Consider the following 20,822-nt stretch of genomic DNA (forward strand, 5'->3'; position numbering starts at 1 on the left):
GACGAAATTTTGTATATAGTTTTACCACCTACTGTTACAGATTAAGTTTCTGGCGATTTACCCATTTTCCATAGAGTTATGGCCCTGAATTTAGGTGATATGAAAATTTGTTCGGTCCGGTAGGGAAACATGTATTAAGTTGCCTTAGCAGTACTCTCAGAATCAGTGGCGGATCAAGAAAATCCATTTAGGGAGGGAGGCCCCAGTAACATGAGGTAGAATGCCAAGGGAACTTTGGCGGAGGTTTGGAGGGGGATCGCAAAAAAAAGAAGAAAATTAATAGATAATAAAATTATAACTATCGCAGAATTTAGGGGGGCGGGCACCTGCCCCCCCCCCCCCCACCTTAGATCCGCCTCTGAGAATGCTTGCTTGTTTATATTTAATTTGTCTTCCCACTACAGGACCTGTACAGGTATCACGTGTTCTTCTCTCACAGCGCAGATGACATCGACTGGGTGCGACAGATGATTGGCCGACTGCAGGGTCCGCCATTTTGTTACCAGTGCTACTATCTATGCGACAAGTTGCACCGCAGACTGAGCATCGTACAGAACTTGCAGTGTGCCTTGATGCTGAGCGAACGAGTGGTCCTCGTGCTGACTAAACAATACGTCACAGACACGTGGCCGCACTTCCTGACGATGATGAAGAGTCTGACGTCAGCGAGTCTGCGCCAACAGCGCATGCTCGTCCTCGTTTTGGAGGAGTGTGAAATTCCGGCTGAGCTGGAGCACAACGAGTTTCTGGACGCCAGGGAATCGGATTTCTTTCGAATATTCGTGACAAGGTTGAAAAGTGGTATGTTTGTTGGAATCTGCTTTAACGTAATATTTTGTGTCATTTTTCTCGTTCCAGTCAGTGCACCACGACAGATATATCAAACGCTGTGGTATGTACTATCCTGTCTGTGGGATGGTGCATATAAAAGATCCCTTGCTACTAACAGAAATATGTAGCGGGTTTCCTCTCTAAGACTATATGTTAGAATAATGTTTGACATCCAACAGCCGATGATTAATAATCAGTGTGCTCAAGTGGTGTCGTTAAACAAAAATATGTTGTGTCCTTTTGGTCATACATTATTATAAACATGTGGGAGAAGGCCTTGGTATCATCACATAGATGGTTGATCACTATGGTCATTAAAATCAAAGATTAATTTTCATAAAATACACCATATATCCGTGGATAAAAATTCGTGTTTGTTGTTGTTGATGTTGTTCTGATGTTATTAATATTCTTCTTGTTCTTCTTCTCAATTCTCTTCCTTTTTCTTATTCATCATCATCATCAGCAGCAGCAGCTTCTTATTCTTTTTCTGCAGATTCTTCTTCGTCGTCTTCATCATCATCATCATCATCATCATCATCATCATCAACATCATCATCTTCATCTTCATCATCATCATCTACTTCTTAATCGTCTTCTTCCTGAGATGCACCTTGATAAACATTTTGACTCTATGACACTAGTGTTAATAAATATATTAAATTTAATTGCATGTACTACAATAATTATTCTCGTATTTGCAGATCGACTTCCTCGAAGCAGCCAGTCCATCAGCAGTGATATTGCTGCAGCACTGTCAGCACGTGAGATCTCACCTCTTTGTCACCTAGTGGCTTAGAACTTAAAGGGGCTCACCTGGGTTTACAGCCATTGCAAGATGTTTTTGTCTAACAGACTCTTAACACAGCCTTTTTTGCGACTAACATTACACTTTAAATACATTTTCTTATTTATATATCAGTGTCTGTGTTTGCGGTCGTGTGCTGAAGTTTGCAGCAGTTATATTTCAATTTATTTTCGTAATATATGTACTTTTTTATACGTTCGAAATTATTCGAAGATTAAATGCAGTTTGGACTATTACAAACATTAGGATGACAACAGACGTTTTGTTTATACAGACATTTGTATTCTAAACAAGTAATTATCTTTAATATCTAATTTTAGTCACCAAAAGGCTCTTTTAGTCGTAAACAAATTACAATGGCACCAGACTCCGGATAGTTCCTTTAGAGACGAGGTTGTTGGATCAAGTTAATTATATCCCCTTTCCCAATCTCAAGGAATTGATGTAGCTAAGGATCACCACCCTCTTAAAGCGGAATGATGGATATAATGTCTGTCTTAAATATGGATGCCACTATCTCACATCCACTCACAATGCAATATCGTGTCATTTCATTTATATTTGTGTCTATATCTAATTAAGATTCAAGCACTCTGCCCTGACAAGCATCTCAGCTATATGGGCTGTCGTTCCAGGACAGTGGTTTATATGTCTAGACGTATAATTTCCAGAGATATGATAGCTGATAACGACCTCTAGTCTGGCAAATATCTTGTGTAAAATGCTGCTTTTTCTCTCAAACTTCTGGCATTCTATTGCCTTTTGTCAGTAAATTGGTCTGCTTAAAAAAACACTACCATCAACGCCAAGACCGGTGTAACGGTGAGAAGATTTTGTATGGTTTTAAGAGGGAGTCGTTATTCTACGGGGGTCAGTTTGCAACGTGTGGGGAATCGTAGTACTACGGGCTTTACAGCAGTTATTTTTCTACTGTAGAAAACTGACTATTATGCCGTAGAAAAGTGACCGGGAGTCAACAAATATTTTCGATTTTAGCTACATTTCGTTTCACAAATGTTTTCGATCCTACAAACATGTATAACTGTGATTGACTTATACAATACAAAATCAAAGGTCTCAGAAATCAGTTTTCAAAGCATGGAACTGTTAATGTCATGTTTTTTTTAAAGTTGCATTTATGAATTATCGTTTATTATAACATTTAATAAAGAAAGCACTGCCATTAAAAGGGATCTGTCAAAACTGTTTAATGTCGGCTTCTTGCCATAAACATTTATCATTTTTAGTTTAAATATTAAAGTTTATGCCTTCAACTAGACTCCGCAAAAATGACAACCAAATGACATTTACTATCCATAACTATATGCAGTAGATTCAAAAATAAAAACTGGAAACAAAATTAACTTTAAAGGCATACTGTCACAGATTTAAGGACCTTATTTCTCTAAAAATGGATAATAAATAAAAATTACATTAATTGTTGGAAACAAAATCTAGCTCTCTCTTCACCTTAACTGAACCATGATGGAATGAAATCCATGTCATCCCTCTCAGCAATTTTAGTTTTTGAATTATGGACCATTGCCATAATTCAATTATTTTTACAAAATGCCATTAATAAATGGAGTATGGTGGTTTTATGAAGATGGTTGAATAAAGTATATTTAGGAACAAATCAAATTGTATTTGTTCAGGTAATACTTTGTTAGACCATTAAATAGGTCAGTAGTCCGAGACAATATGCCTATAAGATGGAAACTGAAATATGATATTTCCAGCTATGATACTAGATATTTAATGTATTATGGAACGAAATAATGGAACACACAAGTAGAATCAGGCAATAATGACTGCGACCACAGCTCTCATCCATAATGCCTGGGAACTGACCATGTTACCGACATTCAACCCCATTTCGGTGACATTCAATCTCACATTATATCTTTATATTCTATATAGACATAACTTCGCTGGTAATGAATTGAAATTAGATCTAAAATGTCAATCTTTTCATCAGTTAGTGTTCATTCAGAGCCGAACTTTGCCAAACAAACATTATGGAGTGCAGCAATATATCATGGTCTTTCCTAGCTCGAGTGTCTTCTAGTGTTATTCTATTAAATGTGAGAACATAACCCTAACCCTAACCCTAACCCCTCACATATAATAGAATAACGTTAGAAGAAAGAAAGAAATGTTTTATTTAACTACGCACTCAACAGATATTATTTACAGTTATATGGCGTCAAACATATAGTGAGGGACCACACAGATAATGAGAGAGGAAACCCGCTGTCGCCACTTCATGGGCTACTCTTTTCGATTAAACAGCAAAGGATATTTTATATGCACCATCCCACAGACAGGGTAGTACATATCACGGCCTTTGATATACCAGTCATGGTGCACTGGCTGGAACAAGAAATAGCTCAATGGGCCCACCGACGGGGATCGATCCTACACAGACCGCGCATCGAGCGAGCGCTGTACCACTGGGTTACGTCTCGCCCCTAAACGTTAAAAGACACTCGAGCTAGATCTTTCCCAGCTAAACAAAAAGGCCACGTTTAAACTAAACAGGCACGTTTTGTCTTCTTTTTTCGGCCTCGGGCACGTTTCCCCTTGCTCCACCCCGCAAGGTACAGTCCTGTTTAGCGATGTTCCAATGATCGATTATAATTGAAAATCGATCGCTTTGGCTCTACCAATCAGATTATCGATTATATAATAATAAATAATAATTAAATAGGTATTACAGGTAATACTAAACCAAATAACTTCCGGCTGGGTCAAACCTTTGATAGAGCAGTTGATACCGCAGGTCCTGTGATTGGTTATAAATGTGAGTGTGTTTGTTGTAGAAAACAAAAAGTAGACTAGTACAACTGTCAGGTAGCTTGTGCTTGAAACATGTAAGGGTACCTGTAAAAAAAAGTACTCAGATTTTGTGCGGAACTAGAGTAGTCATAGCCGCTACCCATTATCTCTGAAATGAGCAGCTTAACCCCTATTTTTTTTTCTGATTTATTTTAAGTGTGAGGGGTGGTAGTATTTATATCCGTGGTGTATATGTCGACTGATATGCTGCATGCAGGAGTTTTAAATAGCCACATTGTCACGGGGATCCTATAATATCCGTAACCGAATAAAACACGATTATCCAAATATCTCTCCTAACTGTATATCTATTAGATCTCTCTGTAACGGGCAGTTATACCCGCGTGGCTCGTCTCTAGGTATGATCAGAGATACGATCTTATATAAAGTATGTATAATATAGCACGTTTAGTTCACTAGAAAACACAACAAAAACACAATACACTTTGGAATCTGTATTAATCTACGCTGACAAATGTACTGCCGCAGTAGTTAATTAACAACAACAAATAGTAACAACGTAACAACCCAGAACTCATCACTTAATTAGTTAATCACTAGGTGTCTAGTTTATACAATATTCTAATCACTTCACCGTGACACAACACCCACACGTATGATAATTGAGAAACGCTTCCAGGGGAACTTAATTAATAAAGGAATTACAACTCTATTCCCAACTGGTTAATTTTTTATTAACCCTTATCTACTCATTCAGTAACCTTGTAATACAGAATTAATACTGGTACCTATCACAATAAAGACATGAACCCACAGTTTACCTAGGTCCTCTAGGATGACTGGTTAAGCTTTTTATATATTAGACAGTGAGCCTACAGTTTACTGCGTCAGATTACCGGCAGCACCGTCTAAATAATATTGGTATAATACAGTATTAAAATATTTAAAGTCACATCAATCACATCAAGGTTATACAACAGAGCAGAAATAATATATTTACCAGTCCGGACGGACAGCGTTCCCCCTGGAAGCCTTCCTATGTTTCTCCCAGATATCTCTAAAACCCTAGCTATTTATTATAAAATCCCAGTATCGCCTGGGGGTACATCGCGGCACCGAATACCTACAAGTGATATTTCCACAACGACCAAGACGACAATTTTCCTTAGATGGCCAGACTTGCTGACGCCTAGTCGCCAAAATCACGGTCGTAAAAACCGCACTCGCGGAGGTATTACGTAACTACTGGCCACATGGCCTCCGAACCTGGGCTGGGTGTGTATTAGGCACAGCTCGACCACAGTCGCGCGGAGGTATTACGTAACAAACTGCCCACCTCGGCTTAAGTGCATATTGGAACTGCACACGGCCCTCTAAAACAATATCGCCACAGGCGAAAACAAAATTAAGAGCATGTTCCGTCACACACCCCCACCTCAAAAAGGATATTTCCTCTACTCTAGGAATAGGGAAATATACTACATTATAACAAAACAAATGTGCGTTAACCGACGCATCCGGGCATTTATAACACATAGTAATAAAGTGACTACCAGTAATCACACTGAGTCTCTGAGTCCCTGGTATACAATAAAACTACTCAAAAGAATTTAAGGGTCAGACGATATTTTCGACATTATTTTCTGAATGTCAATTATATTAGCTAGACCATAATGTCACGCATGGTATTGTTCCTTTTTGACGAAAGTGGGTCTAAGCAACCCATAAATGAATTAAAATCCACTGTCATGGACACTGTCGACTAGTTCTAATGGCGAAAACATGCTTACATTTGCACGTAAATTAGGGCGAAAGCGAAAGGTCTGCTAAGTGCCCATAACTTGCTTTTTCACAAAGCGCTTCATTTGCACGCTTTGCGTGTGTATTCCATGTTCCCAATGCTGAATTTCCGTATAATTGGAGCTTGCGTTGGTGTACGGTGCACACTCCAAATTCGACAATGGTACGACGTTAACTGACTATCGAAGATCGAGGAAGGGCTATTGCTTGGCTTCAGGATGGCAATACGCAAAGAAATGTTGCTCTGAGACTTGGTGTCAGTCAGAGTGTCGTTGGCCGACTGTGGCAACGGTACCAAGCAACGAATTCTGTTCGAAATCGTCCACGTTCGGGAAGACCCCGAAGCACTACAAATAGAGAGGACCACTACATCACCAATATGGCTCTACTTCAACGCACAACCACTGCACGCCGATTACGTGACAATCTGCGGACTGCGACTGGAACTCGAGTGTCTGATCAAACCATACGCAATCGTCTGAGAGCCAATAATCTACGCTGCCGTCGCCAGGCTGTTCGACCACCACTCCTACCACGTCACAGAACGGCCAAACGTCACTGGTGCACACTTCATCTGCGGTGGCAACGTGTTCAGTGGGGTCGAGTGATGTTCACTGATGAGTCCAGGTTTAGTCTCCAGTTCAACGACGGTCGGGTTCGTGTCTACAGACGTCCTGGGGAGCGCTTCGCTGACGTTAACGTTAGACAACGTCACCGGTTCGGTGGTGGCAGCGTCATGGTGTGGGGCGGCATCTCTATCCACCACAGGACCCCCCTCTATGTGGTGGATGGCAATCTGAATGGAATCCGCTATCTGAATGAGATTATCCGGCCGTTGGTTCTCCCAGGCCTTCAGCAGATTGGCGGCGGGGCAGTTCTGCAGGATGACAATGCCAGACCCCACCGCGCCAGGGTGGTAACGGACTTTCTCAGACAACAAGGTATCGCCAGGATGGATTGGCCAGTGACGTTTTTTGTAAATAAGGAACAATAAATAAAAAATTTGGTGTAGTTTACATCATCAATCTAATACACTCTGAAACTTATTTGGTTATACATTTTTGACCCTTAAATTCTTTTGAGTAGTATATATAAAAACAAAACAGAAATCAAGAATGTCAACACATTATCATAACGTTCAACTTCGGGACAGGGCATCAGCGATTACATTGGATGTGCCCTTGATATATTCAATGGTAATTGGGAATTCCTGCAGAAGAAGACTCCATCTCAAAACTCTCTGGTTGGTGGCTTTCATTCTGTGAATGAAGGTAAGCGGATTATGATCAGTAAAGACCACCACTTGATGCAATGCCGACTTCACGTAGATCTGAAAATGCTTCAGAGATTGTACCATGGCCAAAGCTTCCTTCTCTATAGTGGAATAGTTCACCTGGGGTTTGTCAAACCTTTTGGAGAAGAAACTTACAGGATGGTCCAGTCCATTTTCGTCTTCCTGGAACAGCACAGCTCCAGCTCCCACGTCACTGGCATCCACAGCCAGCTTGAAAGGCATTCGGTAGTCTGGTGCTGCCATCACGGGAGACGAGGAGCGCATCTGCTTGAGACGGTTGAATGACTTTTCGCATTCATCTGACCACTGGAACTTCGTTTCCTTCTTTTTCAGTGTCGCACGTTTTCCAGGTTTTCTCCGATAGGCATGCTGTCGAAACGGTGTAGCGTTGGGTTCCAAGCGCAGATCCTGGCTTAAGGTATTGGTAACCGTTGGAAGGTCCTGACAAATGGAAACATTGTCTTGTTTCAACGTAGTCAACTTTGCTCGCTGGGGGCTCAAGTCTGCTATAATCTGGCTGTTGGTTAATTTGTTCTCTGCAGTCTTGACGTCATCACAGGAAATTGAGTGATTCTCAATTTGGACCGGTAACTCTGGAACTATCGGCAGTCTGTCAAAATAACCTTTTAGCAAATTGATGTGACAATACCTACTTTTCCTAACCCTATCAGGAGTGTTTATCACATACCCTGTCTCATTAACCCGTTTGTGTACAACATAGGGACCGAAATACCGGTTCTGTAATGAACCCCGTTTAATGGGAAGGTACAGCAGCACCTTATCCCCTGGTTTAAATTCCCGACTCCTAGCCTTCCTATCAAACACTGATCTTATTTTGCTCTGAGCATGGCTCAGTTGCTTCCTAGCTAGTCCGGACGCCTGCCACAACCTATCACTAACTCTCTTATTCATTAATACTCCCTTGTCCATATCATAACCTGACATCTGATCCTCCATCTCACCCTCAGTTAACAATGTAGTGCGAGCTGCCAACAATTTTGGATCATCCCCCTGCTCTAGAATTAACTCTTGTTTATTACAAGGTAAGTCCCCTCTATCAAACACAACTGGTTCATTTACCCTCTGCGGGAGTCAACAGGTTCCACCACATTTATTTCCTCAGTAGACTTATCTACTATTTTACTGATAACCTCATCCACTCCAATTTCATGGCTCACACACGTATCAGACAAATCACAAATATCCTCTGGGTCTCGTGTTACCCTTCTGGCCATAGCCCTAGTCTTTACACACGCAGGATAACTAACCTCATCAACCTCACACTCTTTTATGGGTAAAGGCTGTCTTCATTTAACAATTTGTCACCTTGGGGCTGGCAACACTGACTAGTCAAATCATTACCCAACAAAACTCCTATGTTTTCAACAGGCAAGTCCTTCACAACACCCATAACGACTGGTCCCGTCACAAACTTCGAACACAAGAAAACGTTATGTAACCGGACAACCATTTTTTCTCCAGTAACCGAGGTTACGGCCAAACTACGTCCTGTATCTGAATTCTCAATACCAGTTAAACACTCTGACGTTATCAGCGACTGACTACACCCGGTATCTCGATAGATTGATATTGCCTTAGGACTCAATTCTTGTTTCACATCACAAACCATACCAGTGGACACATACGGGTTTACTTTCTCTGCCATGGGACTAACCATTAACTCTCTCGCTAACGAAGCTGACCTCACTAAACCGACCACTTGCGCATTATCGCGTTTCCTTTTAAAACAGTCCCCGACAAGATGGTTATCCTTTTTACAGTAACTGCAATGTGGACGAAAAGTTCGTGCATTGGCTGATAATGCAGGTTTATCCTTACTTTGCCCACCAGGTGCATTCCTTGCCTGACTAGCTGACCAACTAGATGACTCTCCCCGATAGTTACTTTCCCGGGAAAAACCTGGCTGAAATTTCTTCTTATCACCCTGTTGTAAAGAGCTACCCTGTACTGCCTGAGCTTTGTGTATTAACACGTAATCATCTGCCACTATGCCTGCCTCCTCTATCTTTTTGACATCACGATCCTCTAAATGAATACGTAAGCTAACTGGTAATCCATTTTTAATGTCCTGTAAGATCAACAACTCCCGTAACTCGGTATATGACTCTGCCTGATGAGAAACCACCCATTTATCAAACATCCCTGCCTTCTTAGCCACAAACTCACTATAAGACTGACGCTGGCTTTTTCTCAACTCGCTATACCGTAAACGATAATCCTCAGGTCGTAATTCATAAGCCCTCAACACTGCAGCCTTAACTAGGTCGTACTGACTTGCTCGCTCATCACTCATGGAACTATAAGCTACACTAGCCTTCCCCTTAAACTTAGACACGGCTAACAATGTCCACTTAGACTGCGGCCAATTTAGCTGCTTAGCGGCCCGTTCAAAAAGTTGGAAGAACATATCTACCTCCTGGTCATCAAATACAGGCACTGATCTATAAGCCTCCGACATGTTAAACCCATTTCCGGCCTCCCGTCTAACTTCTTCAGTATTCAACTTTAACTCATGTTCCACTTTTAATTTTTCTAACTGGAATTCTCTATCCCTATCTCTCTCTTCTCTACCCCTCTCTTCTCTTTCTCTCTCCCTCTCTCTATCCCTCTCTCTATCTTCTCTATCCCTCTCTTCTCTCTCTCTCTTCTCTCTCTCTCTCTCTCTCTCTCTCTCTCTCTCTCTCTCTCTCTCTCTCTCTCTCTCTCTATCCCTCTCTCTATCTTATCTATCTCTCTCTCTATCTAATGCACGTTCTTCTCTTTCGTACTCAAGTTTTTTAAAAGCTAATTGTTGTTCCACACTTAACTCATTTATCTCTATCTCTGGAACAATCTCACTGTCTTCCATAACAGGCCTATCACCAAAAACTTCCTGGATAATAATTGTCTTTATATCACCTAAGGTTTTAGCTGATGTTAAATCAATTTCCCGCTCACTTACGTGCTCGCTTAATCTCCACTACACTGAGCGTATGCCTATCCAGCAAATTCTTATCCATGTTTAGATATGACGCACTTATTATTAATGAATTTTCTAGTGAACAACGTTGCTACTTCTGGTTAATTTGTAAAAATAATTTATAAAGCCCCCATTTACAAACAATACTTTTTTAAATATGCATGTCCCGTTTCAGATCCGGGACGAGCGCCCCAATTTTCACTCCTGTCACGGGGATCCTATAATACCCGTAACCGAATAAAAAACGATTATCCAAATATCTCTCCTAACTGTATATCTATTAGATCTCTCTGTAACGGGCAGTTATACCCGCGTGGCTCGTCTCTAGGTATGATCAGAGATACGATCTTATATAAAGTATGTATAATATAGCACGTTTAGTTCACTAGAAAACACAATACACTTTGGAATCTGTATTAATCTACGCTGACAAATGTACTGCCGCAGTAGTTAATTAACAACAACAAATAGTAACAACCCAGAACTCATCACTTAATTAGTTAATCACTAGGTGTCTAGTTTATACAATATTCTAATTACTTCACCGTGACACAACACCCACACGTGTGATAATTGAGAAACGCTTCCAGGGGAACTTAATTAATAAAGGAATTACAACTCTATTCCTAACTGGTTAATTTTTAATTAACCCGTATCTACTCATTCAGTAACCTTGTAATACAGAATTAATACTGGTACCTATCACAATAAAGACAATAACCTACAGTTTACCTAGGTCCTCTAGGATGACTGGTTAAGCTTATATATATATATATATATATATATATATATATATATATATAACAGTGAGCCTACAGTCTACTGCGTCAGATTACCGGCAGCACCGTCTAAATAATATTGGTATAATACAGTATTAAAATATTTAAAGTCACATCAATCACATCAAGGTTATACAACAGAGCAGAAATAATATATTTACCAGTCCGGACGGACAACGTTCCCCCTGGAAGCCTTCCTATGTTTCTCCCAGATATCTCTAAAACCCTAGCTATTTATTATAAAATCCCAGTATCGCTTGGGGGTACATCGCGGCACCGAATACCTACAAGTGATATTTCCACAGCGACCAAGACGATAATTTTCCTTAGATGGCCAGACTTGATGACGCCTAGTCGCCAAAATCACGGTCGTAAAAACCGCACTCGCGGAGGTATTACGTAACTACTGGCCACATGGCCTCCGAACCTGGGCGGGTGTGTATTAGGCACAGCTCGACCACGGTCGCGCGGAGGTATTACGTAACAAAGTGCCCACCTCGGCTTAAGTGCATATTGGAACTGCACACAGCCCTCTAAAACAATTAATATCGCCACAGGCGAAAACAAAATTAAGAGCATGTTCCGTCACACACATATATTATTATTGTCGTCTATGGGATTTGATTTGGTGGTATACTCCTTAAAGGTAAACATTAACAATTTGTAAGATATATTCCGGTGTTTGGTCCATATAATTAAAATCTTTCTTATGTTCATATAATTCTAACCGATTGTGTAATCGAAAGTGTCAACCGATTATAACCAATAATCGATGCTGAAATCCCAACCGATTCCCCAAATCTAGACCAGAGCCCCGTTTTACAAAGCGATCTTAGCGCTAAGATCACGTTAAGTGCATAAGGTAACTATGCACTTAAAGACTTCATGAAACGGGACTATGATGCTAATGTCTTAAATTTTAATTTCGTTTCAGATCTTGCAAATGGTCATATTTTGGCAAGTGTTGACATTAACATGCGCGGGGTTTGGCAGCCCCATCTGGTGGTGGACGACACGGACAAGGACATCCCGACCTCTCTCAAGTGGCACGGAATTAATGTAAGAAAGCGTTGTGCTGCCTAAAAGTGTCAACATAAAAACTAATAAGCTTTAATGGACATTACCAAGACTCTACATCACACATAATATATATTTTTCATACAATAGATATGCAAATTAGCTTGATAATAACAATAATGGATATTAATATTTATTATATAACATTTAGTGAAATATCTATAAATATCAGTGAAATAAAAGTGTTATCAGTCACTCAGTGACGATAACACATTTTAGAGTGAAAATTTCACTATATTTCATTCTAAAATGTGTTATCGTCACTGTAGAAAGTGTTATCTTCACTGTAAGAAAGCCCGAACTATTTTGCTGCTGGCATATTAAAAATAAAGGTGAATTGTTAAAAGTTATACAATAAATAGAAAATTTCATGTTTCTTGTCAAATATGATTTATATCTCATCTCGTGAAGTTTGCAATCATATCACACTCGTCTCGCAAGCGCGACTCGTGAGATATGATTGCAAACTTCATTCGATAAGATATAAATCATATTTGACAAAAAAACATGATATTTCCTCTATTTAGAGGATGGTCAGGCCTTTCATTCAATGGTTCTAGCTTCTATATAAAGAAAAACAAAGTTATAGAAGTTAGAACAAATTTGGTTTTTAATGTTAAAGGGGCATTCCTGTTTCCGACTAATATAATAGTTCTACGATTAAACTTACATATTAGATATATTTTCTTGTTTAGAATATCAGTGTCTGTATATTCAATGTGTTTCTGGTCGTTTTAATTTTTGTAAGAAGCCCAAACTGGATTTTGTCTTCAAATAATTTTGTACGTACGAATTTTTTTTATTTTTTTTGGAAATAAAATGAAATTTAACCTAGTACAAATAGTAGAACGATCAGAAACACGTTTACTATACAGCCACTGATATTTTATGCAGAAAAATATATTTGATATGTAATCACAATCGTTAAAAAGTCTCGTGTTAGTCGATAACATCTTAAAAATTGCAGCAAACTCAGGAATGTCCCTTTAACCATATGTATGGCGCCATATGACCTAAAATAAAATGTGTTGAGTGCGTCGTTAAATAAAACATTTCCTTCTGAATCAATGTTAAAACTTTAACCCATTTTACCGAAACGCCAGCTGTTAGCACCAGACTGGACCAACTATAAAGTACACGCATTTGGTGTTAAACTTACATAAATTGGCTTTTATCCGTATTAGCGATCGTATATCGACCATATAATGGAGTTGCCAAAATGTCCGAAACACTTAAAATCTGCGTACACCGGAAGCGTGTGAATTCAGAACGCGATTTTCTGATGCGTCAAAACCTTTATCGGGTGACAGAAGTTACATAGCCATGCAGATTGTACTATACCAAATAAAATTCAACAGGCGACCATGTTAACGTTTATGTTTAAAAACACTACATGCAATATATCAATCAAACTATGACCCATAAATATCAGGACCCATATTCACAAAATATCGTAAGCCTAGTTTTACACGTAAACGTAAATCTACGACTGAAGAGCTATTCACGAAACCACGAAAACGTAAGTTACGTGTAAAGTTGGACGTAAATATAAGAGTGCCTCAGGTTGCAACTAACGCTGCACGTAAGTTGTGTACATATAATAAATCAAGCACGATCGCCGTTATTTACTATTATTTACGGAAACTAGCAGCATTTCCAATAAATGAAGCAGTTTGCTATGGCGAACGCCCACGGATTGAACATATTTTTGTTCGTGATCGAACGGATGTTTTCGACTTGGCCAATTTCTCCTGACTTATCTTTTCCTTTTTAAGAAATGTCCTCAAGTTCGTACCAAAACGCGGATCCCCACCAATACCAAAATTCCAAGGTTCACTGTTCGCAATGTTATTGTTAGCAGACGACAAACAAAATTGCGTTTTGCGCATTTGTTATTTACCCAGTAGCCATCGTTTCTAATGTGTTTTTATTAATTACTCCAGTGAGAATGTTACATCGTAGATTTACGTCCAACTAAGTTACGTTTACATTTACGACCATCTTTGAGAATAAGGTGCTTCTTGCACGTAAACGTAAATCTACGGCACACGTAAGTGCTAATCGTAGACGTAAATTTACACTTTTTTGTGAATATGGGTCCAGTACTACAACCCCTACCTCAAAGTATTAACTGAGGAAAATGGTACCTTTCAAGGCTCATTTTCGATATAACCAGATGCTTTTACAACATTTCGCACAAAATGTTTACGTTTGTAAACATGTTTCAAGCACAAGGCTACTTAACACAGTGGTACTAGATGAAATAAAATTGCATACATTTTTAGCGCAGATAAAACTAATTTCTTTTACATACAACACACTTATATTTATAACCAATCACAGGTCTATTCACTTCTCTATCAAAAATGCACCTCGAACTTTCACCCAGCCGGAAGTTATTTGGTTTAGTGCAATCTGTAAGCTATATCTAGCGCCAGACTTCTGAATATATCTCGAGGTTACAAACGATGTGGGGGGGGGGGGGGGGGGGGGGGGGGGGTTGAGGACAAATAGTTTTAAAATTTTTCTGTCGAAGCATGCCCCCGAACCACTATAGAATTGACATAATACCGGGTAGGGCAAGGGTGTGTGTGTATGATCGCGCCCCCACCCCCGCATACACTTTTTTGGGGCACCTCCCTACGCCCGTGACATGTTACCAGTGAAGTCAAACTAGTTCAGCTAACTTTTAAAATGGAAAGTCCTACAGATTTATTTGGAAATAATAAATGGCAAAATAATGGATTTTTCGTTATTTATATAATGTACATGATGTTTGCAATTGTAACTGTAACGGATTGTTTGATTGGATCGTGTGTGTGTGTGTGTGTGTGTGTGCGCGCGCGAGAGAGAGAGAGAGAGAGAGAGAGAGAGAGAGAGAGAGAGAGTGTGTGTGTGTGTGTGTGTGTGTGTGTGTGTGAACGCGCATGTGTGTGCATGTGCGCGCACATCTATGTGTATGCATGTGTGTATGTATGGGGTTCTACTTTATATTGGCCAGTGCACCACAACTGGTATATCAAAGGCCGTGGTATCTGCTATCCTGTCTGTGGGATGGTGCATAGAAAAGATCCCTTGCTGCTAATCGAAAAAAAGAGTAGCCCATGAAGTGGCGACAGCGGGTTTCCTCCCTCAATATCTGTGTGGTCCTTAACCATATGTCTGACGCCATATAACCGTAAATAAAATGTGTTGAGTGCGTCGTTAAATAAAACATTTCCTTCCTTCCAACAGATGAGTCAGAGCGAGTATACGGAGTTGATCCGACGTGTGACGCACGTGCACCGCGGTACGAGTCGCCTCCCCTGGGTTTTCAGCCTCCAGCCCGTGCTCGTCCTGCTGTCTGTGTTCGGGCTGTGGATCGTCATCTTCGTCCTCGTCATCGTCGTTCCCGTTGAAGACGTCGCTGGAGGTGTGTGACGTCATATTATATATGTTTGGTATTAGTAAGAGCATAGACCTCGGCCCGTGCTTCTAAAACGTTAGAGTTTTAGACTCAAATCCCCAAAGATGATGTCACATCCATACATTTTGTATGGCGTTGTCATGGTATTAAAGGCATATTGTCACAGACTACTGACCTATTTAATGGTCTAACAAAGTAATACCTGAACAAATATAATTTGATTTGTCCCTAAATGTATTTTATTCAACCATCTTCATAACCACTACCCTCCATTTATTAATGACATTTTGTAAATATAATTGAATTATGGCAGTGGTCCATAATTCAAAAACTAAAATTGCCGAGAGGGATGACATGGATTTCACTTCACTCCATCATGGTTCAGTTAAGGTAATGCGATAGCTAGATTTGGTTTCCAACAATTAATGTAATTTTTTATTTATTATCAATTTTTAGAGAAATAAGGTCTTTAAATCCGTGACAGTATGCCTTTAAAGTTTCAGACTATCGGTTTTGGTGCATTCCAACCCGAACAAGTTTCTTGTTGTTGTTGTTGTTGTTGTTGTTTCCGTTTCAGATCAGCTTTGGCTTGTTCTACCGCCTGTTGCGTTTGGGAGACCATGACGACATTGGGTGTCGAAGATTTCTTCTGTTCCTTTTTCTTTTTTCCACGTGGGATCGTAGAGTTCTAAACATCGATCCACACTGTACATTATCTGACTTTTCCCCATCACGCTGAATTTCTAGTGAGATTGAAGTTTGCCTTCTGGTTGTTGCTTGTATAAATGGGTCCACTTATCCACATCGGAAAAAAAAAAGAGTTTGGTTTGTTTAACGACACCACTAAAGCACATTGATTCATTAATCATCGGCTATTGGATGTCAAACATTTGGTAATTTTGACATATAGTCATCAGAGGAAACCCGCTACATTATTTCTAATCAAGCAAGGAATCTTTTATATGCATTTTCTCACAGACAGGATAGCACATACCACCGCGTTTGATATACCAGTCGTGGTGCACTGGCTGGAACGAGAAATAGTCCAATGGACCCACATCGGAAACGTACAACTTGTACTGATCTGACATGTGGGTCGGGACGTAGCCCAGTGGTAAAGCGTCCGCTTGATGCGCGGTCTGTTTAGGATCGATCCCCGTCGGTGGCCCCATTGGGCTATTTCTCGTTTCAGCCTGTGCACCTCAACTGGTGTAACAAAGGCCATGGTATGTGCTGTCCTGTTTCAGGGATGTGCATATAAAAGATCCCTTGCTACTAATCGAAAAGAGTAGCCCATGAAGTGGTGACAACGGGTTTCCTCTCTATATATCCGTGTGGTCTTTAACCATATAACCAGAAACAAAATGTGTTGAGTGCGTCGTTAAATAAACATTTCCTTCGTTCCTATTGCAGTCTCGTAGCCCAGTGGTAAAGCGCTCGCTTGATGCGCATTCGATCTGGGATCGATCCCCGTCAGTGGGCCCATTGGGCTATTTCTCGTCATAGCCAGTGCACCACGACTGGTATATCAAAGGTCGCGGTATGTACTATCCTGTCTGTGGGATGGTGCATATAAAAGATCCCTTGCTACTAATGGAAAAATGTACCGGGTTTTCTCTCTGTGATTGTCAAAATGACGATATGTTTGACAATCCAATACCCGATGATTAATAAATCAATGTGCTCTAGTGATGTCGTTAAACAAAAGAAACAAACTTTACTATTGCAGTCTTAAGTCTAAGACTTTAAAATGTGTATAGAAGGTTTTTTGTTTAACGACACCACTAGAGCACATTGATTAATTAATCATCGGCTATTGGATGTCAAACATTTGGTAATTCTGACTCGTAGTCAACAGTGGAAACCCGCTACATTTTTACTAATGCAGCAAGGGATCTTTTATATGCACTTTCCCACAGACAGGAAAGCACATACCACGGCCTTTGATATGTCAGTCGTGGTGCACTGGCTGGAACGAGAAATAGCCCAATGGGCCCACCAACGGGGATCGATCCTAGACTGACCGCGCATCAAGCGAACGCTTTACCACTGGGCTACATCCCGCCCCCTAAAGTGTGTATAAGCACAGGGCCATCTATAGGCGTACGAGATGGAGCAAATTTTAGTATTCCCGCATAAAACGATGGAGACGTACGGGTAAAATGAGCTGGTCTGAAAACTTTTCACTGTGCATTTTTAGCATTTTACTCACAATATTAGTTGTAGGTCTAATTCCAATCTGATTAAAATTAGCTCTACTGGTCTACCAGTAGATCTAACAGCATTGCGTGGACTCCCATGTCCAGGTGACATTTCATCTAAAAATAACAATTTAAATATCGATCAATTAAACTTCGCCTTTTATAGCGTTATTCGGGAGAATACAAATTCTAAATATATCGGGCAAGACTATTTTTGCAATAGGCGAACTTGTTGGTCTGTTTCAACATTAAAAAACAGGGGGAAAAGTGCAGCAATAAACTCTGGATTGTATACTAGTATAAACAGATTTATGGCTATACCATCACGGTTTTGAAATTAGTTTCCGGCATACTTCGTAATTCATCCGAATCATTTCGTATACTTTCGGCATAATCCCAAATGTTTTCAAATTCTTTCAAATCACTGGCATGATTTTGCAAGTAAGATTTTAATTGGTCGAATGAAAGGTCAACTGGATATAAGCTCCAACGGGGTGCTGTTAGATCCACAGGTAATAGTAATTAACTAGTGGAGCTAATTTTAATTAGATTGGCGAATATGAAAACGTCAAGGTTTATTAAAAAAATTATCAATTTCTCGATTTTATGGGCTCTTATGACTTTGGGATTGACTGTAGATTATGCTAAATGTGTAATATTTGTAATTTTTGTCTTATAAAGGATACGAAGGTGTTTTTGTGTGTCTCTTGACCGGTAAAAATCTGACATGCGTGGGCCGTACCACTGCTGCTGCTGCAAGCGGTGGATGATTGGTGTGTTCTGTGCATTTAATTGTAAACTGAAATAAACAAAATAAAACATGTACAGATTAAAATGCCCCTGTTACACAAACATTCAATAATTAGATTGTGTCCTGGACAGACAGTCCAGATAGCTGAGGTGTGTGCCCAGGACAGAGTGTTTGAACCTTAATTGGATATAGGCGCGAAAATAAATTGAAATGAATGAAAATGAACTTTTCGTTTCGTTTCTTTCTTCTTCTTTCTTTTTTTATTATTTTTATATTTTTCTTTGCTACTACAATGCAACATATGGCTGTCATATTTGTTTCCTTGCGGGTGGTGCACAGTCTGGGTTGTTGTATTAGAGTGGGAATCTTTGACTACCGTTTGGTAGGCAGCGATTGCGCAGAATTTATAACATATTGGTCTTGATGGTAAGCGAGTGTTCATAACTGTCAATTAACGTGATAGGATAGAACACGACGGTACCAGTCAATTTGTACGCGAGCGCTCGCACACCGGAACACGCCAATGGTTTGATTTATTAGCAGGTCAGAAATCAGCGAACGTCATCCATCATGGTTTCTACTTGCGAGAAGTCTTCCACAGTAAATGCCATTTCTAGTAACTAAAGCAATGATTTCTATTTTGAACACTAGGTCCTCTGTCTTGTTTGTTTCGCCGTACGCCCGTGTGTGAAAAACTACATGATCAGTGAGACCAAATGTCGTTGGCAAACTCTCAAATACACATCAATTAAAATAGTTCATAGATACCAGAAATTAATATGGTGAATCGTTTCATAATATTCAAAAATGACAATTTCTTGTACACCCAGTCGGATCTCGTGCAATTAACGATGTCCCTCTCATGTGTGTGTGTGTGTGTGTGTGTGTGTGAGCGAGTGTGTGTGTGTGTGTGTATATATATATATGTGTGTGTGTGTGTTTGTGTCTGTGTCTGTGTGTGTGTGTGTGTGTGAGCGAGTGTGTGTGTGTGTATATATATATATGTGTGTGTGTGTGTGTTTGTGTCTGTGTGTGTGTGTGTGTGTGTGTGTGTGAGCGAGTGTGTGTGTGTGTGTGTGTGTATATATATGTGTGTGTGTGTGTGTTTATGTTTGTGTGTGTGTGTGTGTGTGTGGGTGTGCTTGTGCGTTGTCTGTGTATGTGTGTATGCTTGTGCGTGTTTTGTGTTTGAGTGTGTCTCTGTGTACGTGTACGCGAGTGCGTGCGTACGCGCGCGACGGCCTTTCAAATCCATGAGTAAGGGGCATTAAATTGCCTCATCCACCCTAAAAAAGACACGAAAAGGTTCCTTTATTAGATTAAAATTGTCCTTTCAGACATCTGGATTAGAAGACACACAAGCCAGCTATATTTATTGTGCCTTGATTATTATTTTTTAGATCCCCCTCCCCCCCCATTATTTGATTCTAGATTCGGCCCTGACCTCCCCTATTCTCCGTCCATGTCCAATTAGCCAGACGGTTAATCTGCTCCTGGTGACACCGCCGCCTCGTCGAACTGATTACTTGGGCGAGCATACCAATCAAGTCCGGAAATGACCGAAATGTAATTTCCGAACATCTCGAAATTCTTGTTAGGTTTCCTCAGTTCGTCGCTATATACTGCCAAGAGTTCTAGATTAACATTTATGATCCGGAAGTTAAACGTTTTTTGAGTTTTGGGGGGTTTTTTTTAATGAAAACACTAGCGGCACATTCATTTTTTAATCATTGACTTGACTTAAACTGTATTTACGTGCCTATATCCTTTCAAGGTTCGGGCACATCCAACCAGTGGTTGGGCTTGGGACAATCTTAAAGGGACAGACCCTAGTTTCGACCAGTGGAAATTAACACCAAGTTTAGTTAATCTACAAACCTGTAACACATTTGAATAAAGTTAAATTGAGTGAAACATGAGTCTGTGACTTTGAAATGGTGAAATACCCTAAAAATAGACTAAAACTCGACTCTATAACTGTTACTTCTCAGACGCACTTGCGTTTATAAAAATATGAGAAATGCATTTTATGATATTAAAAACACCAGGATGAATGGCTATTGGATATCAAACATTTGATAATTCTGACATATTAT

The 20,822-nt window shown here is 40.0% G+C and overlaps 1 protein-coding gene across 1 annotated transcript in view; it reads left to right on the forward strand.

Annotated features, from left to right (window-relative positions):
• The window catches only part of LOC121389782, an 82,756-nt gene that overhangs the window by 43,878 nt on the left and 18,056 nt on the right, over positions 1–20,822 (forward strand). The window contains exons 3-6 of the mRNA XM_041521431.1: positions 387–801; positions 1,536–1,595; positions 12,226–12,350; positions 15,603–15,780. Of these exons, the coding sequence (XP_041377365.1) occupies positions 387–801; positions 1,536–1,595; positions 12,226–12,350; positions 15,603–15,780 (778 nt within the window). The remainder of the gene's footprint in view (positions 1–386; positions 802–1,535; positions 1,596–12,225; positions 12,351–15,602; positions 15,781–20,822) is intronic.

The sequence above is a fragment of the Gigantopelta aegis genome, chromosome 15, assembly GCF_016097555.1.
Source record: "Gigantopelta aegis isolate Gae_Host chromosome 15, Gae_host_genome, whole genome shotgun sequence".
In the NCBI taxonomy this organism is placed as follows: Eukaryota; Metazoa; Mollusca; class Gastropoda; order Neomphalida; family Peltospiridae; genus Gigantopelta; species Gigantopelta aegis.